Source organism: Dipodomys merriami, unplaced genomic scaffold (genome assembly GCF_024711535.1).
Source record: "Dipodomys merriami isolate MVZ:Mamm:240054 unplaced genomic scaffold, mDipMer1.0.p SCAF_6, whole genome shotgun sequence".
Taxonomy (NCBI): Eukaryota; Metazoa; Chordata; class Mammalia; order Rodentia; family Heteromyidae; genus Dipodomys; species Dipodomys merriami.
The window spans coordinates 67,838,573-67,860,494 of record NW_027206179.1 but is presented as its reverse complement, the minus strand read 5'-3'; the positions used below and the strand labels follow the sequence as shown (position 1 = coordinate 67,860,494).

The 21,922-nt window shown below is 41.6% G+C and overlaps 1 protein-coding gene across 3 annotated transcripts in view; it reads right to left on the bottom strand.

Annotated features, from left to right (window-relative positions):
* The window catches only part of LOC138814154 (phospholipid-transporting ATPase IB-like), a 114,461-nt gene that overhangs the window by 87,262 nt on the left and 5,277 nt on the right, over positions 1-21,922 (bottom strand). The window contains exons 1-8 of one of the 3 annotated variants that reach the window (XM_070003094.1): positions 19,208-19,360; positions 15,250-15,294; positions 14,900-15,043; positions 14,314-14,413; positions 9,482-9,580; positions 7,070-7,115; positions 5,831-5,871; positions 2,253-2,326 (exon numbers count right to left, since the gene is read on the bottom strand). In XM_070003094.1, coding sequence (XP_069859195.1) covers positions 2,253-2,326; positions 5,831-5,871; positions 7,070-7,115; positions 9,482-9,580; positions 14,314-14,413; positions 14,900-15,000 — 461 coding nt within the window. In that variant the 5' untranslated portion in view covers positions 15,001-15,043; positions 15,250-15,294; positions 19,208-19,360. Of the gene's footprint in view, positions 1-2,252; positions 2,327-5,830; positions 5,872-7,069; positions 7,116-9,481; positions 9,581-14,313; positions 14,414-14,899; positions 15,044-15,249; positions 15,295-19,207; positions 19,361-21,922 lie in introns of those variants that run through there. The other 2 variants (XM_070003093.1, XM_070003095.1) reach the window with 2 other exon arrangements.

Sequence of the window (21,922 nt, the reverse complement as noted above, 5' to 3'; positions counted from 1 at the left end):
GGAGCTGTGACTCAAGTGGTAGAGTGTTAGCCTTGAGCTAAAAGGCTCAGGAACAGCACCAGGCCCTGATTCAAGGCCCAGGAGCAGCTTTCACACACACACACACACACACACACACACACACACACACACACACACACACACACACACATACACACACACACACGCACGCACGCACGCACGCACGCACGCGCACACACACACACACGCACACACACACACACACACACACACACACACACACACACACACACACACACACCTTCAGAGAAAAATTCAGTATTGGTCCCAGATTGCCCTCTAGGACTTCAGTTAACTCTGGGCTTTCTGTTTTTCTTTTCTTTCTTTTTTTGAGTGTGTATATGGTTCTGGAGTTTCAACTCAGAACCTTGTTCTTGCACTTTACCACTGTAGCCACACCCTCATTGCTTTTGGTTTGTTTTTCAAATAAGGTCCAGGCTATCACAGATCCTGATTATACTTCTTGTGTCATGGGGCTATGACAAGTGCACACCACTACATCCAGCTTTTATTGGCTCAGATAGATTCTTGCTAATTTTTTTCTGGCCTGGCTTCAAACAGTGTTCCTCCCAATCTCTGCCTCCTGAGCAGCTAAGATTACAGACATAAATCATTGTGTCCAGGATGTTTTCTTACTTGCAAGTCAGCTCAAATAACATTTAGAGAAGTGCACACATGTCTTTAAAAAATAAGAACAGGGAGAATCACTTAAAATATAATCCTATAAAACTATAAGGAAATTAAAGCCCACGAATAAATAATTTTTGTCTTCACTTTACTTTCCCCTGAATCTCTCCCCCCACTAAAGATTAGTTCTCATACAATGAGCACCTTTAAAGGAAATAAAATAAGGTGTTAAAATGACATACAGATTATAGAAATAAACCCAGCCTCCTAGATGACACAACACTCTGAGACAAATCCAAGAGAGAAATAGATAGCAATGACAGTTAAATTCCTTTGTCCACTGGGCTCATTGATAGCATAAAACAAAGTGTATTTGTCAGAGATAAGAGCTTGTATATTATTTTTTCCAGAAGCTTAGAGAATATCTCCAGAATGAATCAATCTCTTTCCTAGAGAATTCCATGCTCTATGACAATGTATATTTAGGAAGATGGAAACATTTTTGGATCTCTTGAAATGGCTGAGACTTGACCTGGGGACTCAGCTTATCAACATATCAAATGCTGCTGTGTTATCATTATGGTTACCCACCAACACTCTATTCTGCCTGGTGTTCTTACCATAGAAGGGGAAAAGGGGAAGATTCCTTGAAGAATACAACACAGGAGGAAAATGGAGGTGATAAAATAGGACTTAATGGAAAAAACATATCATCAATAGGTAGTCTTGTATAAAGTTCTCTCTCAGAAGCTAGGCACTGGTGGCTTATACTTTTTGTCCTAGCTACTCAGGAGGCTGAAATTTGAGGGCCATGGTTCAAAGTCAGCAGGAGCAGGAAAGTCTATGAGACTCTTATATCCAATTAACTACCAAAAAGCTAAAGTGGACCTGTGAATCAAGTAGTAGAGTGCTAGCTTTGAGTTGAAAAAGCCAAATGAGAGCACAAAGCACTGAGTTCCAGCTCCAGTACTGGCACACAAAAAAGTTCTGTATCAGGAAGGTGTTAAGGCAATATAGTTTTACATAAAGAATAGAGGCTGTGTTTTTAAATTTAGTCTTAATACAGCTCACTTAGTGCGACAGAGCAAATCGTTTAATTTCTGAGCTTGTCACTATGCTTTCAGAATGGAAATACCTCCAAATTGCCATAAGTCTATTTAGTTTGGTTTAATGTCTGTATAAATTACACAAGGATGGAATTACTCTGAGAATCAGAATAGAAGAAAATATGTTTGGGGAAATTACAGTAAGGATAGTAAAAGTATGAATCATAGGTCATCAAAATTTGCCCCACAGGCTACATGTGGCCCCCCAATTGCTTTCATTAAGTTTTATGGAATACAGCCATATCCATTTATTTGAGTAGTGCCTATGGCTGCTTTCTACGTTACAAAGATGGACTTGAACAGTTCCAAGATGCTGTCTGGCTCACAAAGTTGATCCATTTGTTATCTACCTACTTCCAGAGGGGGAAAAAGTGGAGTCTCTGATCTCTATTAAGATCAAAAGAATGAGCTAGGGGGAAATGTATCTTCTGCCCCTGGTTTTCTTAACATTTCCAATTCAGAATAGCCGTTCCTTAAATGTCTATGAACAGAACTAACCTGGAGGAAATCAGGACCATATCTGCAGGAAGGAACTCGCCACTGCAAGTTTTCACAATGTCACCCACGTGGACCTTTTAAACCAGGAAAGAGAAGAGCAAAGTGTGAATGATAAAATCACAAATGGAAGCAAAACATGCCAAATGTTCTCAAGAAAAGTACATAAAGGTGAGTATAGTACGGAGTTCCTTTAGTCATTCTAATAAATTTCAGCTGTATTTGAACAATTTTATTCCTTGATGAATCCATTCCTTGAAAACAGGGGGGAGGGGTTCTTGGGTGGTTGATATTTTGAGGGGGGGCAATGGTTTTGTTTTGGTTTGGAGGTACTGGGGTCTGAACTCAAGGCTTTGCTTTCAGCAGGCAGTGTATCACTTGAGCCATGTTCCTAGCCCTTGTGTGCTTTAGACATTTTGGGATAGGGTCTTGCATTCATGTCTCGGCTACCTGGACCTTTATTTCCCTTCCTGAGTAGCTAGGATAACAGGCGAACCACCATGCCCAGCTATTGCCTGAGACAGGGTTTCCCTAACTTTTTGCTTTGAATTGTCATCCTCCCCCTACTGTATAACGGAGATGGTTGTTTTAGAGCCAGGCATGGTGACTCTCAAACAGTTGTTTTGAATCAGGGGTGAATTTGTTTTCCCAATTCACACCTATGGTAATGGGGGGAGCTAAAGGTACTGGCATCTAGTGGGTAGATGCCAAAAAATGGAATCCAGTGAAATAAAACACAATGCACGAGAAAATCCCACAACAAAGAATGATGTGGCCCCAAATAGCAGTAGTACAATAATAGCGTGGGTTACAATTAGAATTTGAGGCTGGGAGGTGTGTGCCTCATTGATAGAATGCTTGGCTAGCCTGCACAAGGCCCAGAGAAACAATGCTGATGCACAAAGTTACACACCTGTGGACCTGACACAGATCTGCCAAAAGCCAGTGCCATCAAGTCTTACAAATGACCTTTTTTTTTTTTCTTTTGTCCATGGCATTCCCAAATCAACCTACCTGTCCTTGGTGATGTTTCTTGCCTTAGCATTCTATTGGATGGTACTGTGCAGGTGGTATAGAAAGAAGTCAGAGCCAGGCGCCGATGGCTCACGCCTGTAATCCTACCTACTCAGGAGGTTGAGATCTGAGGCTTGTGGTTCAAAGCCAGCCCAGGCAGGAAAGTCCATGTGACTCTTATTTCCAATTAACCACCAGAAAACAGAAAGTAGTGCTGTGACTCAAGTGGTAGAGTACTCATCTTGAGCTGAAGAGCTCAAGGATAACAACCAGGCCCAGAGTTCAAGCCCCACAACCGACAAAAGAAAAAAGAAAAAAAGAAAATAAAAAAGGTTTCAGAACAAGAATTCTTGTTTTGTATCTGTGGCTGCTTGACTTCTTCCACCAGAGCAAAGGATTAGGATAAATTATAACTGAGTTCTCAAGCCACTGTCTTAGTTCATTTTCTGCTGCTATAAGAAGATACCCAAGCCTGTAATCCCAGCTACTCAAGAGCTGAGATCTGAAGATCAAGGTTCGAAGCCAGCCTGGGCAGGAAAGTCCATGAGACTCTTATTAACTACCTACAATTAGCTACCAGAAAACCAGAAGTACAGCTGTGGCTCAAGTGGTAGAGTTCTAGTCTTAAGCAAAAACACTCAGAGACAGTGCCTAGGCCCTGCGTTTAAGAGGTTTGTTCTGGAGGTTTGAGAACATGGCACCAGCATCTCCTGAGCTCTGGTGAGGGTCCTCTGGGTGGTCTCAGAAGATGGAAGATGATACAAATATGTGTTGAAGAGACCATCTGGTGAGATCAGAAGCTGGAGAACTTCAAGCTGACTCCTTTGTAACAACTTTCACAGGGTCTTATAGGAACATCATTAATCCCTGATAAGTACTATATTAATGACTGAACCATTTTCTACTAGGTCCCATATTCCACCTCAGTACTCTGGGAACCAATCTTTTGGCACATAAACCTTATCAATCATCTCCTGAGTGAGAATCACCACTACAGACTCACTTCTTCCCTCCTCCCCTGGTTTCCTATTCACAGAAATCAGACTACCACTCACTGATCTAGCTCCCCTGGATTCCGATGCTCAAAATGAAGAGTTATCTCTCAATAGTTTACTTGTTTGAATTCCAAAAAGAGGAGCAAAATACAGGTGTTGGGGGCTCATGCCTTTTATACTAGCTACTCAGCAACTTTGAGGCTTAAGGTTCAAACCTACCATGAGCAAAAACTCTTATCTTCAGTTAACCAGCAAAAATCCAGAAGTAGTGGTATGGCTCAAATGGTAGAATGCCAGTCTTGAGTTAAAAGCCAAGTGAGAACATGAGATCCTGAGTTCAAGCCTCAATACTAGCCCAAATCAATGACTTAATTAATCAATTAATTAAAAAATTAAAAAGAGGAGCAAAATAGAGCCACTTGGGTCACCCACTTGATATGAGGGAAAGCAATATTGATGATATTGAGAAATAAAATTTAAAAAAATCATCCTGAGTGGGCTATCGAAAGACCTTCACATGGGTCATCAATTAATTATTGATGAGGACAAAGTCAGAACCTAGACCCTCAAAACATTCAGCTCGGTTTTATTCTACTAGGATGTGAATGTTTGTCTTTTTGCTATTCTCCACAAATATACTATGCTGAAATTTAACTTCCAAAGTACTAGCAGTAGGAAGTGGGGCCTTTAGGAAGTGGTGAGTAGGCCAGGATGGTAGATCTCTCACAAATGGAATTAGTGTCCTTATAAAGTAGCTACCTTGCTTCTTTCGCCATGTGGGGACATGGCTGTAAGTCATCACCTGTGGGGAACCAGGTCCTCCCCAGATATTACCAGTACCTTGATCTTGGACTTTCCAACCTCTAGAATTATGAGAAATAAATTTCCGTGGTCTATAACTCATCCAGTCTAAGGGAATCCAATACAGCAGCCTAAAAGAACTAAGATATTTTCCAAAGGGAAATAATGGTAACAAAATTCCCTGAGATATTACCATGGAAAAGCTGACTTGTGTCCTGAACAACAGTATAGAAAGCATGATCTCTAAATAGTATATGTAGCGATGCAAAGATGTCACCAAGGCAAATTAAAGGAAAAAAACAACAACAACATGTAAGGCTGGGTGCTAGTAGCTCATGCCTCTAATCCTAGCTAGTCAGGAGGCTGAGATTTGAGGATCATGGTTTGAAGCCAGTGGGGGCAGAAAAAGTCCATGAGATTCTTTCTCCAATTAACCACCAAAACAGTCTGAAGTGGAGGTGTAGCTCAAGTGGTAGAACACTATTCTTGAGCAAAAACAGCTCAAGGCTCTGGGTTGCCCAGGCTCTGGGTTCAAGCCCCAGAACCAGCAAAAAATATTTATTTTAATGTGACCTCTAACCAGACAGACTTGAGCTCAAATCCCATTTTCACCAGATACTAGCTATGTAACTTAGAGTGAGATACTCAGTTTCCCTTTCCTCATCTATAAAATAGAGACAGTATTGTGATTCTTAAAAATGTGTTTCACAGGTAACAATGTGTGCCTTTAAATACCAGGTAGATGATTATTCAGTTTAAATACATTCTTACCTCTTTCCACGTGATCGTGTGCCATGAATTCTGTCTTAAGACTGGAAAATAAATAACTATATGTTAATTGTAATTACCATATTAAAATAAAAAATAATTACAAGATGCTTTTTCCAAAAACTAAACGTGTTTCTTTTCATTGTTGGTATACAAAAAATGAAATACTTAGGTCTAAATTTAACCAAGTAGGTAAAAGACCTCTGTAATGAATACTATATACTTGGGCCAGTGTTGATATCCTCCTGTTTGTGCTTCCCTGAGTCCCTGGGTAGGACAGGTATGTGCCAATGTCTCCAGCCATTGTACTTTCCCCTATCTGGGACAAGTGGACAGTAATACATCCACCTACTGATTGAGATGGAGTTTCTTGAACTTCTTTATGTTTGGTGTGGCCTGGAACAGTGAGGACCCAGCTCTGCCTCCTAAGAAACTAAAATTATAGGCTTGAGCCATTGCACTGGCTATATTATTAAATTTCATCAGATTTCAGAGTCAATTCTAGTAACCCTAGAACCAGCTCAGAAGTCTATTTCCTGTTCTCTTCTGTGTTCTCCAGAAAAACACCACCATACATAGACATCCATATGTATTATATATGTATTTACATATGCAGTCAACTCGCCATCTTTATGAGTTTCATATTCATAGATTCAGCCAACTAAGGATATTTTATATCTAGTTAGGTCAAATAGTAATACAAATATAAAGATATATGGTAGATAAGATAGATGATAGAGAGAGAGAGAGACAAGACACACAGACAGACAAACAGAGGTTGGAGATGGCATGGCTTGGGAAAAGTGTCAGATACCCAGTCAAGTCTGTCTCAAACCAAAACAAAGAGGATAAACAGTAGATAGACAGACAGATAGATGTTCTGATATCTATTATAAAGAAGTGGCTCACACAATTACAAAGGGTCCAAAGTCCCAAGATCTGCTGAGGTGGCAAGCTCAGTTCTAGTCTAAAAGCTGACATCCTGATTTGAATGCCATTAGGAAGAAAGAATTCTCTCTTAGGGGTGTCAGCCTTTTTGTTCTATTCTGGATTTTGACTGAAAACATGAAACTCATATGTGGAGGTCAATGTATATGATTTACTCTATCTAAAGATAATCTAATGATCAATTTTACCCTAAAATATTTGCAGAGAAACACCCACAATAATGTCTGACCAAAAACCTAAGCACAATGTAGCCCAGGTTAAGTTGAAACATGAAATAGAAGCCATCATACTTACCTAATGTAGTCTTGGAATTCACTAATTTGTCTGCCTTATGTCGCTTCTATTATGGGGGGGAAATTCATTACATCAAAAGCTCACAATGAATAATTCAGTTCATATTAGAAATTATAGTACATTTAAGAAAAAAAGAGAAGAGCCGGGCGCCAATGGCCCATACCTATAATCTTAGCTACTCAAGGGGCTGAGATCTCAGGATCTCGATTCAAAGCCAGCAGGAACAAGAAAGTCCATGAGACTCTTATCTCCAATAAACCACCAGAAAACCAGAAGTAGTACTGTGGCTCAAGTGGTAGAGCACTAGCCTTGAGCTGAAGAGCTAAGGGACAGCACCCAGGCTCAGAGTTCAAGCCCTACGACTGACAAACAAAAAAAAAGAAAGAAAGAAAGAAAAAGAAAAAAAAAACAGAAGCGTACAGCCTAATTGTTTTGTTTGTTTGTTTGTTTTGCCAGTCCAGGGGCTTGAACTCAGGGCCTGGGCACTGTCCCTGAGCTTCTTTTGTTCAAGGCTAGCACTCTACCACTTGAGCCACAGCGCCACTTGTGACTTTTTCTGTTTAAGTGGTACTGAGGAATCAAACCCAGGGCTTGCTTCATGCATGCAAGGCAAACACCCTACCACTAAGCCACATTCCCAGTTCCCAACAGTCTAATTGTAAATTGGCTGTAATTGATTAAAATTTCCTTGTGCCTTCCTATGACTCCCTAAGCTGAGCTCATGGAAAGGAGTATAGCAATGTGGCTAAGTATACACAGAGATCCTCAGATCTCAGCCTCCTACGTAGCTAGGATTAGGGGCATGAGCTACCAGCACCTGGCCTTACTGGTTGATTGTTGTTGTTTCTAATGGACCTTGGTGTCATCTCTGCATCACTGCATAGAATATTTAAAGAACATGCTTTCTATACTGTTGCTCAGGACCCTGGAGCCAGCCTTCCATGTTGACATCCCAACTCTCTCCCTCACTGAGGCAGATTGAGCTGTGTCTCAAAAAGATGAGCAGAAAGTCTCTCTCTCTCTTTCTCCCTCCCTCCCTCCCTCTCTCTCTCTCTCTCTCTCTCTCTCTCTCTCTCTCTCTCTCCCTCCCTCTCTCTCTCTCTCTCTCTCTCTCTCTCTCTCTCTCTCTCTCTCTCTCTCTCTCTCTCTCTCTCACACACACACACACACACACACACACACACACACAGTCCATGTACCTTGCACAAAGTAAGTACTACTCGAAATGTTAGCACGCTACATATTGTTTATAGTGACATTTGGTTAAACACATAACAATTCTGGAACATACACACACACACACACACACACACACACACACAGTCCATGTACCTTGCACAAAGTAAGTACTACTCGAAATGTTAGCACGCTACATATTGTTTATAGTGACATTTGGTTAAACACATAACAATTCTGGAACACACACACACACACACACACACACACACACACACACACACACACACACACACACACACACACACACACACACACCAGCCTAAACCTAAAGCTTCTGATAAATTTGAAACAATTCTATAACTAGTGTACCAATGATAAATTAATGAAAAAACTAACACTGCATAGATTTTTCTGGGGACATCTTTTCACAGGATAATAGGAATCACATAAAGGCAGGAGAGTGACAATAGCTAGCAATTTTGCCAAAGAAGAATTAGGATTATGAGGAATGAGGAGATTGCCGTGGGGGCCCCAGCCACAGCAGGTATGGTGATAGCAAGCAGAAAACAATAGTCAATAGCCCTTGGTGCCTGTCAAAAGACCAAAGGATAGATGAAGACAACATACAAAGTGTTTGCACCACCCTCTAGCCATTTAAGACTTTCACCTAGGCTAACTTATGCCTCCAATTATCTACTGTTGTCTCCAGTGATACTGCACTAGTTCTTATGATAGCTAAAGACAGTTCTATGATAGCTGAGTCTCTCAAAGATATAAATCAAAGTGTAGCTAGGTGCCAGTGGATCAAGCCTATAATCTTAGCTACTTAGGAGGCTATGAGAATCATATATATGAGAATCACTGTTCAAAGCTAGTCCATAAGAATCTGATCTACAATTAACCACCAAAAAGTCAGAAATGGAAGTGCAGTTCAAGTGGTAGAGTGCTAGCCCTAAGCAAAAAACCTCAGGAACAGTGGCCAGGCCCTAAGTTCAAGCCCCAGGACTGGTACACACACAAATACACGTACACACACACAGATACATAACAAATACTATATGATTTTTAATTTGAAACCTCAAAGTATTTGATCACACTAGCTATAAACTTAAAAGAATTATGTCAGCTCTAACCAACTGCCTAGAAAAGAAAAAAGAAAAAAATAGCAAATGAACCTTGATTAAATAAAGGCAATAGTCTTAAGAGCATTTCATTATAAAACAGGAAACTCACATAGTCTTCTATAACTTCTTTGATGCCTGAAATTGTAAGAATAATCACCAAAGGCAAGAGAGTTGTATATTTTCCTGTTGGAGATACATCTGGGATTTGCTGCAAAATAATTAGAATTACTCATAGTGGGATAATAAAATCTTTATTATAGTTTGTTCACATACAAAGACACGCTACTAGTGGAATGACTAAGGACATGAAGACAAAGGACACATTAGATAATGATGGGATATAGCATATAAAAACTACCCCTGAGTGTGACACTCATGACCATCCTTGGCAAAGTTGACAGTGAAACTGCTCACCATGTTTACAAAGAAATTATGTTTATAAGGAAATAGTTCAAACATAAGAATATTTTTAACTAACATCTTCTAAAAACAGTTACATTCAGTTGGCCACTTTACCTGAACCTAATTTCTTTTGTGTATATGTATGTTTATATGTGTACATGCACACGTGTGCATAATGCACATATGCCAGTACTAGGACTTGAAGTCAGGATCTGGACACTGTTCCTTAGCTTTTAACTTCAAGGTTAGCACTCTACCACTTGAACCACTGCTCCACTTCTAGTTAACTGGAGATAAGACTCTCATGGATTTATCTACCTGGACTGATTTTGAACCTCGGTCCTCAGATTTCAGCCCTTTGAGTAGCTGGGATTACAGGTGTGAGCCACTGGCGCCCAGCAAACCTCATTTCTTTTTGAGGCAGAGAAAGAAAAAAATAGGAAGCTCAGGAAAGTGATGCTTCCTAGGTACACATTAAACTGTGGATCATGAAACATCAAATGTTCAACATCAATTATGTAAGTTATGAGAAATAAAGATGTAAACAAACTGGTAGACCCCTTTCCCTTCCCTTTCCTTTCCTCCCTTCCTTCTCTCTTTTTTTATAGTACTCCAGTTTGAAATCAAGGTCTTGCACTTGCTTAATGAATGTTCAATACTTGAGTCACCCTCTTGACCTTTTGCTTTAGTTATTTTTCAGATAGGCTTTCTGGCTTTTGTTCAAGGCTAGCCTCAGAACACAATCCTACCACCTCTGCCTCCAAAGTATCTGGTTTTACAGGCACACACTGTGCCTGGCTTACTGTTGTTCATTGCCAATACTAAGGCCTGAACTCAGGTCTTGGGTGCTGTCTCTTACTTTTTCACTTAAGGCTGGTCCTTGACCACTTAGGCTACAGATCCACTTCAGGCTTTTTGGTGATAAATTGGAGGAAAAAAGTTTCAGGGATTTTCCTGCCCAGGCTGATTTTGAAATGTGACGCTCCGATCTCAGTTTCCTGAATAGCTAAGATTACAGGCATAAGCCACTAGCATCTAGCTAAAGGATGGTTTTTAGCTGGAATTTTGTTTGTTTGTCTGTTGTTCTTTTTGTTGGGTTGTGGGGCTTAAACTCTGGGCCTGGGCACTGTCCCTGAGCTCTTCAGCTCAAAGGCAAGTGTTCTACCATTTGAGCCATAATGCCTGGTGGTTTATTGGAGATAAGAGTCTCACAGACTATCTAGTATAGGTATGAGTCAAGTGGAAAAGGTCAGATAATGTGATGTTAGGAAAATGAACCCTTAAATATGTATTTTAATGTTTTCGTTTCTTTCATGCATGTGTTTCTAACGCATTTATAAGATTATTTCTTTGTTGCTTTGTATGTCCCTCCCCCACAGTGTAACCCCCGCTTTCACTATATTTGATGTCAGTATAACATGTGGAGGAGATGGGGACAAACAAGTCGTTTAAGGATTCAGGTGGACCTGTTGCAACAATGAGAAGTACAAAATATCATGTCAAAACCAGCTTTACAATGTCGGTGTGGGGGGGGGGAGGGGGGTATAATTGGGTGGGGGGGAGGGGGGTATAATTGGGTGGGGGGAGGGGGGTAAAATTGGGTGGGGGGAGGGGGGAGGCGGGGAAGGGAAGTGAAGGGTAAACAAAGGAGGAGGCTGCAATGCTTGGTAAGAAATGTATGCATTATCCTGCCCATGTAATTGTAGCCCCTCTGTACAGTATGTTCTCAAATAAAATAAAATACAATTAAAAAAAAATAAAAAAAAAAAAGAGTCTCACAGACTTTCTTGCCCAGGTTAGCTTTGAACCATAATCCTCAGATCTCAACCTCCTGAGTAGCTAGGATCTCAGGTGTGAGCCACCAGCACACAGTTTAAGCTGGAATGTTTTAAGAGAAAGAGGAGAATATGGACAGATTAGTGCTCTCTATATTTATACTAACCATAAATGCCAAGGTCTGGAGAAAAGAAAACCTGGGAATTGTGAAGCTATTTTCCTGGTTGGTCTGTGGGATTTATGCTGAAAAAATATGGCTGAATAAACAAGGATAAACCAGATTATGGATAGCTTTTAATTTAACTGTTTGGAAAAGATGGTATTTTAAGCTACTATGTTATTCACTCCAGAATATAATAATAAAATTATCATATGACTAAGGTGACATAATGACCAAAGTCACTTCAGAAGCATTTCATTAAAGATTTCAATCAAGATGACCTATATATCAATTTGTTTCTTTAAAATCAACATATTTTTCAATCCAAAAATGTAGTTTCAATATCCTATAAAAATCCTGCACAGCCAGGCAGTGGTGGCTCATGTACACTACTCAGGAGGCTGAGACCTGATGATTGCAGTTCAAAGACAGCCTGGGCAGGAAAGTCTGTGAGACATTTTTTTTTGTTGGTCGTGGGGCTTGACTCTGGGCTTGGGCGCTATCCCTCAGCTCTTCAGCTCAAGGCGAGTGCTCTACCACTTGAGCCACAGCACCACTTCCAGTTTTTTAGTGGTTTATTGGAAATAAGAGACTCATGGAGTTTTCTGCTCAGGCTGGCTTTGAACCATGATCCTCAGATCTCAGCCTCCTGAGTAGTTAGGATTACAGGCGCGAGCCACCGGCACTCAGCTACATGAGACTCTTATCTCCAATAAACCACCAGAAAACTGGAAGTGGTGCTGTGGCTCAAATGGTAGAGTGCTAGCCTTAAGCTGAAGAGCTGAGGGACAGTGCCCAGGTCCAGAGTTCAAGCCCCTCAACCGACCAAAAAAAAAAATCCTGTGCATTCTCTTCTTCTAGTACTTAAATGTATTATCTGTCTCAAATTTTTATGAAAACACAGCTGAACTGGAGAAAGTGAAGAGATGCCCAACTTAACACTCCAACCTCTCCTAGGCTGCTTCATCTGGATGGAAGGGGGGTGGGGGGAGGGAAGAGATTAGGAAAGGAAACTCTGAGGAGGTTGCTCCAAGGCTTGGCAATTGAGGGGCAGGAAGATCTGCTGCCTATCTTGCAAATGAGAGTGTTCAAGATAATGCTCTGCCATCAACAAAACACTTTGTTAATGAGTCTGTGATAACAAAATGCTTACTATAACTAAACAATAGTCTTCAAAACTTACACACCCACAAATATGTATGCACAATACCATCTTACTGTTCATTAAAAATCAGAAAGACAGTGCAACAAGACACTGTTGGTTGTTTGACATGAGAATCTTGTAGAGGGACTATTTTTCATCTAGTTTTCCATTATCTTTCTACTTATCTATAATCATGAGTTGGCCTAACACCTGATAAAATTCACTTCAAATGTTAACAATGTTCACATGTCACTATGTTTTAGCAGAGGAGGAAAAGGTATATTCAAAACAAATTTTCCACTTTTAAAAGTAGACAGACAATAATTTGTCCTCCAAAAATGACTGTATTGATGTGATAAGACCTGCGAATCATAGGTAACTAGGAAGGAGTGTTCCAAATGTTGGTTTGGGCAGTTTGTTCTCTTGGCCTCAAATCCAGTCTTTCTTCTCTCTGTTCAACATTGGGGCCCACCATGGAGGACTGGGGAAGTGAAGGAATAGAGAAGACGGGTGGAGGAGAGTAAAATGGTTGGAAATCAAAAGACTTTGAATTAAGTAATGATCATTCAAACTACTTTGGAAGACTGTTCCATCTACAACTGGCCTATGCAGCCTGATTTGGTTCACACTTTAGGCGAAGTACTCTGGAATCCTCATTCCTGCTCCCCAGCAGAGGCCGCTCTCAGCCTTTAGGAAATCAATACATCCTAGGAAGAAGCCATTTCTCTCAAGGCAGCCCAAGGCGCCGGAATGGAGAATACAGTGGGTGTGGCTTTGGGCTGAGAGAGTGGAGCTTCAGACTCATGCTCCTGCAAAGCTGTCCTGCTGTCAGTCTCCTTGTCTTGTTTGCAGAAGCACTACTGCTCCCAAGTTCCTTCCATTGCTTCTGGGCTTTGCGTGGGGAAAACGCAGGCTCTCTCACCTGAAACCCTGACCTTCCAGGCCTCCTGCACCCTCATTAATGCCCACAGAACTCAAGCACCCAGGATGGGGATCCACACCTAAGGGCCCTGGCAGGGGGAGGAGAGGTGGGACCAGGCCACTTACGTGTGAGTGTTAGTAAAACCCTTAGGTTGGGAGGGCATTTATGGAATATTTCCCCTTTAAAGCCCTGATCTGCTGTGTTTCTTCCTCCAGGGACTCAGTAGAGGTGAGAGTTTTAGGTGTCCAGTCCACACAATGACCTCAAAGTCTGGGCAGTATCTCCTAGGTGAACAGTTGGGAGGGAGAACCAGGGAAAATAAATAAATTTAAAAAATTCTAAGCTTGACATCTATAATCCTAGCTACTCTGGAGGCTGAGATCTGAGGATCGAGGTTGTAAAACAGCCAGGTTAGGCAAGTCAGTAGGATTCTTATCTCCAATTAACCACAAAAAATAAATTAAAAAAAAATCTCATGAAAGCCCAATGAGGTTTTGCAAGCATTTTGAGTCTAACAAGGTATTCAAAAAATGTTACCTGCAGTATAGTAATGAACAGGAAGAATGCATTGGCAGTTTTGCCAAATTGTAGGTACAAATATCGAGGCAGAAACGACCACATGCTATACTTGGTTGTGCTGTAAGGGCAAAGAAAAACACCACGGTCAGATCATATTCTGAACTCTAGACATTCACAGAAAACATGCAATGCTACAACTATACAAAAATAGATCAGAAGCTAGGCACTACACATGTATCAAGGTACACTGAACTCAACTATGACATGTGAAATTGAACTCCCTTTGTATGACACTTAAAGGTAAATTTTGATTAAAATACCTACTAAATGTTGGAGAATACTTTTAAATGAAAGTGCACCAACATGTAGAGATAGTAAACAAGAAAGGGAGAAAAGAGGAAGAATTTTTCATATTAATATAGGACACAGCTGAGTTGAATAAATAGAAAAAAAGATCACTTTGATGGTGTGTGTGTGTGTGTGTGTGTGTGTGTGTGTGTGTGTGTGCACGCACGTGCGTGGGCTTTAAACCCCCTTGATTTGTTGGGAAAAAACACTCTTCCTTCCTTTTCCCTTCTGAAGTATCATTGTTTTTTTTTCTTACCTGATTGAGTTGTGACAAAAAGTGTTCTTAATAGGGTCATTGATGTAAATGGAGCGATGTTGGGACATTTCTGAGCTTTGGGTAAATTGGTTCCAGACCATCCTTTTTTGAACCTTCTGAATGCCCAAGGAGAAATGTATATTCCTGCAGTAAAAAAGGCACAAGAACATGATACAGAAAAACAAAAGCTGGCAGACTTCTAGCTGCAGCTGTATTGGGCTCCCTGACACAGACTCTCTCCTGACTTTCAATTCTCTTCCTACCCCTCCTCCCCACCCCTCACATCAGTCATCCTGGCCAGGAAAGGAGAGCAGGCTTGGATTGAATGGACCATAGCAGCTCTCTGCCACCTTGCAGACTCCTATGTCTCTCCCAGTTTGCAGAATGGGCTGGCTCTGTCAGGGCAGAAAGAAACAAAGGTGACAGATCACAAGGGCAGAAGATAAGGGAAAGGGAAACAGAAGGAAGGCAGGAGAGGGGGGAGGGGACAGGAGATTCCACACGCAAGTGTTTTGACTAAAGAGCAGCAGCTCCTAGACCAGAAAGAAGCTCCCTAACCAAAGCCACCTTAATGTTCTTAGTTTGATTAAACATTAAACAGGTGCTTTTATTCACCTGAAACTTCAGAAAACAGTCACAGATTCTTTGTCTAATCCCTTTGAAATGTGTTTAAATGTTCTTTTAAAGGCCTCTTGTAAGCTTAAGGCCCAGGGAATGTTTTTCTACAGGAGAGTTGGAGTGTTTCTTTGAACTCCTGCCCTCAAGGAAGGTGATCTGTCACCCCATCACCTATTTTGGAAGGTAGGAACCTGTTAGTGGGTGCCTTGCTCCAAATTGTGTAGTTTTCTCTTGGCACGAAGATAAAAACTTACTCTTGCTGGGCTGGTGGCTCGTGCCTAGCTACTCAGGAGGCTGAGATCTGAGGATCTTGTTTCAAAGCCAGCCAGGGGAAGAAAAGTCCCCATGAGACTCTTATCTCCAATTAACTACTCAAAAACCAGAAGTATTGCTGTGGTTCACATGGTAAAGAACTAGTCTTGAGCACATAGAAGCCCAAAGACAGTGCCCAGGCCCCACAACCAAGTTTTCCTTTGGTACAATTTTTAACTCCAAGCCAGGCACTGGTGGCTCATGCTAATAATCCTAGCTACTCTGGAGGATCATAGATTAAAGCCAGCCTGGGAAGGAAAGTCTATGAGACTTTCACACTAACCACCAAAAGCCAGAAGTAGAGCTACGGCTTAAGTGGTTGAGTTCAAGACCAAGTACTAGCACCAAAAAATAAAAATCTAGGTAACTTCAACATTTAAAAAAAAAAAAGGCAATCAAGCCTGACTTGGGAAAATGGGATCACCCCACAGTTATTCCCATAGACTAATAATGACACCCAGTAGTTAAGAATCTCCATAACTGTCCAGCTCTCCCCACACCAGCCACAGCCCCTATGGCCTCTAGACAGAAATGCCAGGATCCTGGCAGCTCCCAGCTCCACCTCACAGGCCAGTGGGTATCAAAGGCCAAGTGACCTCAGTGCTGATTGGGCTGCAAACACTTGAGGAGTTGACAAGGAGGGGCCCAGGTTAAACCACTGAATGGACCCAGACCCTGCCCTCAACCATTTCTGACCCCTATGGTCTTCCAGATTGTTCCCACAGTTCCTACTTGCAGTATCCACACCAGCAGCAGTAGGAGTAGATGCAGACAGACTTGAAGCTTCTGCAGGATCCCTCAGCACTGTGGTGCTAGAAAGGTTTGAAGCTCCCCTGTGCTCCTCCCACAAGTGCTTCTGATTAGATAGCTCTGTAGCACCTCTGATTGGCTACAAATCTAGGACCTGCCCCTTGAATCCTGAGTTATGGGAAAGTGAGTGATCCCATTCCAGGGTGAGTTCTTCCAAAATGAGATTCAAGGACAGGCTTCTCTCTGGGGGGACCATCTTAATGAGTGAGTTCAAGCTGCAGGACCACCATCATCAACAACAATAAAAGTCTTCACTAAGGTGAAAATGTGAGTGCTCCTTATCCTGAAGCTTCATTGGTTCTCTGATCACAGTTTCTGGTCATGATCCGGTGTTGTGAGCCTGGAGATATATATGTCCAGTTCATTTCTTGGAAGCTCCCATTTCATCCCAATCACATCGATACATCTGTAGTGAAACCCTAGGTTCTGAATAGCTTTCCATTTTAAGTAGTCTTAACTGTTGAGCCCATCTAAAGCTGTCCTGACCACTTGAAATAGTCTTCCAGGAAAGACTCTGATACCTTAGACAAAGACTATGTCTCTTTTGTCCGTTTCTGTTTTTCCCAACCTGTCACACCACCTGCTCAATGAGAACAGGCACTGAATATTCTAAACCGACCATCACGTTTTGCAAATATTAGGGGAGGCCTTAGCAAATCTCTGAGAAATCTACATATACACAGACACAGGGATACATGAATGCTAATGCCATCCTTACCACAAGAGGGAGATTCCTTGTCATACTGTTTTTGGAAAAATGGCTCAAAGTAGAATTTTGGAGGATTTTATTATATAAGTATTATATAAGAATAGCTGTTGAGAGAAGTAAAGATGACGTTGTATAATTTTCTGTCTTTTTTATGATTCAACTTTTTTTCTGGTCTTGGAGCTTGAACTCAGGGCCTACGTGTTGTCCCTGAGTTTTTGCTCAAGGCTAGTGCTTCTACTGCTCCATTTCCTCTGTGTGTGTGTGTGTGTGTGTGTGTGTGTGGTTAATTGGAGATAAGTGTCTAATGGACTTTGAGGCTAGCTTTAAACCATGATCCTTAGGTCTCAGACTCCTGAGTGGCTAAGATTACAGGAATGAGCCACAGGCACATAGATTTTTTAACTCTTGATTTTTTTTTTTTTTTTTTTTTGCCGGTTGTGGGGCCTGAACTCTGGGCCTGAGCACTGTCCCTCAGCTCTTTAGCTCAAGGCTGGTGCTCTACCACTTGAGCCACAGCTCCACTTCTGGCTTTTTCTGCTTATGTGGTACTGAGGAATCTAACCCAGGGCCTCATGCATGGAAGGAAAGCACTCTACCACTGAGCCACCTTCCCAGCCCTGGTTTAAGTCTTTATAGGTAAAGAAAGCAATAAAACTAGTAATATTGATAATATGATTATAAACACTATAATCCATTAGCTTGGAGGTAGAAAAAGAACAACCAAAGTTTGAGGCCAACTCAGGAAAAGTTAGCACTGACTTCATCTGAATATTAAAAAAAATAAAAAGGACTGGAGGCATGGCTCAAGTATAGATAATTTACAACTTTCATTACTGCAAAACAAATAGGAAAGAACTAAATAAAACATTAATCATGTTTTGGAATATAGAGACATTAAAAAGTGTGACTCATCAACAGATGATGATGGTAGTTCTCAAAAACCTAAGTGGTACAAAAAGATAGATATATCTTTATGTGTAAACATTTTTAGGTCATACCTAAGGTCAAGTGTGATAGTTACATACCTTTAATCCCAGCACTTGGGAGGCCAAAGAAAGAGGATTCTAAGTAAGTTTGAGGCTGGCCTGGGCTACATAGTGCCCTTATCTCAAAACAACCATACAAATCAGCAAACAAAACCATACATATAGTCACTCATATAGTTTCATATATAAAAGTAGAATCAAAATCATGTAAATGTATTCAAAATACAAAATAGTAGTTGTAAGGGTTAAGCGTAATGGGAACAAGCCTGGAGATAATGGTTAAAGGGTTTCTGCTTTATTTCTGATGCTTCCTTTTTATGTTTGGGTTTTTTTTAAGGGATGGAGAAAATCCTGAAAGCAAATATAACAACATGCCTGTGGTTGTTTATTCTGAATGGTGAAAAATAAGCATTTGTTGAATTTTATACACACACACACACACACACACACACACACACACACACACACACACACACACACGCTCAACAATATAGTTGGTTGACAATCACCAAATATTTATAATTCAAGCAACTAGAATAGTTACTAGGGGATTGGAGGCATAGCTCAGTAAGTACTAGCTAATGAATGAAGGCATCAGGTACAAAGTTTGAGTTCAAGTCTCAGAACAAAAAAAGAGAGAATGGAGTTTTTAAGCAGTAGGTAAATTTGGAGCCTTTAAGATTTCATCCTTCCAATGCCTGCCTCCCAGGATTTCTAGGACAAGACCCTGGAATGAATCCAGAAGGACAAGTCAGAGACAGCCTGAGTGAGACTGGGACAGTTGAGAATGTAAGCCGAGTCAGTTACAGTAACTGTTGTTGAGAGGCTGTCCCTTTGGTTAAAAAGGGACAGCAAAATGGAACAAGTACTCACCCCTCTTCAGCTGAACAGGCTACTTTGGATTAGAAAATGGATTCATTAGTGTTCATATCCTGAAGGTTCTTAAGTAGCATATAGAGGCCTAATGATCAGATTGTGGCCCCCAGCCATTACTGGGAGAGGCAAACCTTCCCAGCTGGCCTCTGACAGTTCCGGCAGTTGAGGGCTCTGTACCTCTCCTCCAGGCCTATGCTTCTAAGCCAGGGCAGCCGGGATTCCAGATTACATCCTCATGGCCTGCTCTCTCCCTGTCTATTCCCTGAATTACCTCCATTGTGTCCACTCAGCATAGAAGGATCAAAGAAACTTATTGCTTTCAGAAGTGCGTCCATGTCTCTTCCAAGTGGTGGAAAAAAGTATGAGTGCACCTTACCAAGGAGTGAGTCCACCATGAGACAGAACCTCACTTGATGATCACGTTAAGCTCCATTTGGCTATCTATATCTATATGTGTATATACGTGTGTGTGTGTGTGTGTGTGTGTGTGTGTGTGTGTGTATATATATATATATATATATATAAAATAAATGCTGCTTGGCTGGATGCTATAATCTTAGCTACTCAGGAGGCTGAGATCTGAGGATCAGAGTTTAAAGCCAGCCTAGGCACTAGAGTTCATGAGACTCTTATCTCCAATTAACCACCAATAAGCCCAAAGTGGGGGTGTGGCTCAATTGGCAGAGCAACAGTGTTGAGCAAAAAAGCTCAGGGATGGCACCCAGGCCCAGAGTTCAAGCCCTAGGACCAACCAGCACCAGAAAAAAATGCTGATCCTTAATGATATACATACATTGAATTATCTTTGTGTTTCCAACACAGCAAATTGAGCATGCCAAGGTCTTCCTCTTTGCCTAGCTAAGACTGCTTCCCCCATCAGTCATGGGGCCCGAACTCAGGACCTGGATGCAATCTTTGAGGTCTTTTGTTTAAGCCTATTAGTGCTCTACCACTTTGGGTTTTTAGGTGGTTAACTGGAGATAAGTTCCAAGGACTTTGCTGCCTGGACTGGCTTTAACCCACTATCCTCAGATCTCAGCCCCCTGGGTAGCTGGGATTACAGGTGTGGGCCACCATACCCAGCTGCTAAGACTCCTTTGTAAGTCTTCTTTGTCCAAAGGTACTACCTGTGGCAGGCTGGAATCATTTCCATTTGCTAAGACTAAACAGAATATTAAAACTGCATTGCCAAAAAAATAAGTAGTGTATGAAAAACCACAGAGAATTTGACTAGAGGAACATTGTGCCATATAATGCACTCAACAATAATAAATAAAATACACTAACAAATTCTGAATCCAGTAATCTTCACATCTGTCTTTTCTTTTTTCTTTTCTTTTTGTCGGTTGTGGGGCTTGAACTCTGGACCTGGGTGCTGTCCCTCAGTTCAAGGAAAGCATTCTATCACTTGAGCCACAGTGTCTCTTCTGTTTTTCTGGTGGTTTATTGGAAATAAGAGTCTTGCCAACTTTCCTTCCCGGGCTGGCTTTGAACTGTGATCCTCAGATCTCAGCCACCTGAGTAGGTAAGATTACATGCATGAGCCACTGACACCAGCTAATCTTCACATCTTAATAAGACTGTAAGGTCTGTACCAGGACACCTCCCTACCTCTTGGCTAAGTTTCCACCCAGTATCTGTTACCTAGGTAACTGGCACACCTAGAAGCGGTCACCTTCCCCTCCTGCTAGGTGACATCCTGGGCCACCTCTGGTCACTTGCCTCCCATCTAACCTTAGGAGGGTCCCAGACCCTGAGGTCACATCCAGATCCAGTGTGGCCACACCTTTCCCCCACCTGGCCACACCTCTTCCTGTCCCTGGATAAGTCCTGGCCCAGGGGTGGGTCGCCCCTTTTCCTTTTCAGCCATGTTTCTCTACCAGGCATGGCAGGGGCAGGAGTTCGGTAAATAAACTTCTTTTCCTGCCTGAATAGCACATGGTGTTCTCTTCATCAGCTACCTAATGAAACCTACCTATTTAATATACTTTACAATTAGCAACTAACATACAACTAATACAACAGGTACTTAGAAATTGCTTTTGTCAAATGCACCAACTCTTCATTTGGGTCTGTAAATGCCCAGTAAGTTCCTACAAACAGGATTAAAGTGTTGGCATATTTGCCTCTGTTTTTCATCTCTCCCTTCCATCTCTCCTAGGGCTTGAACTCAGGACCTTGAGGATCTACTACCTAAGCCATAGTTATACATCCAGCTTTTGGGTGGTTAATTGGAGATGAGTCTTGTGGACTTTCCTGACAGGCTGGCTTTGAATCATAATCTTCAGATCTCAGCCTCGTGAGTAGCTAGGATTACAGGTGTGAATCACGGGTACTGGGCTTGTATGTATCCTTTATTCTGGGCTGCAGGTGTGAAGCCCGAACAAAATATAGCAATTTTAGGTTTGGATTCCATTTTGTCCAGGAAATGTGCCAGCAACTCCCCTTGATCCCCTTGGGCCCAAATTCCAGGAACCCTCTACGGTAAATTCTACTAACTATAGCTAATCAGCAGATAACAGGAAAAACCCAAAGTTCCAGATGTTCCTGCAAGTTAAAGACCACTTGGTCGAGGCTCAGACCATCTGATTTAGCCAGTCATTTCGAAGACCATCAACCCTATGAACCAGCCAATCCCCAGTACCTGATCAGTTCCTGCCACTGGTTATGCTAATCATCTTTTAGAATTATTTTATGATTTTCCTGCGGTAC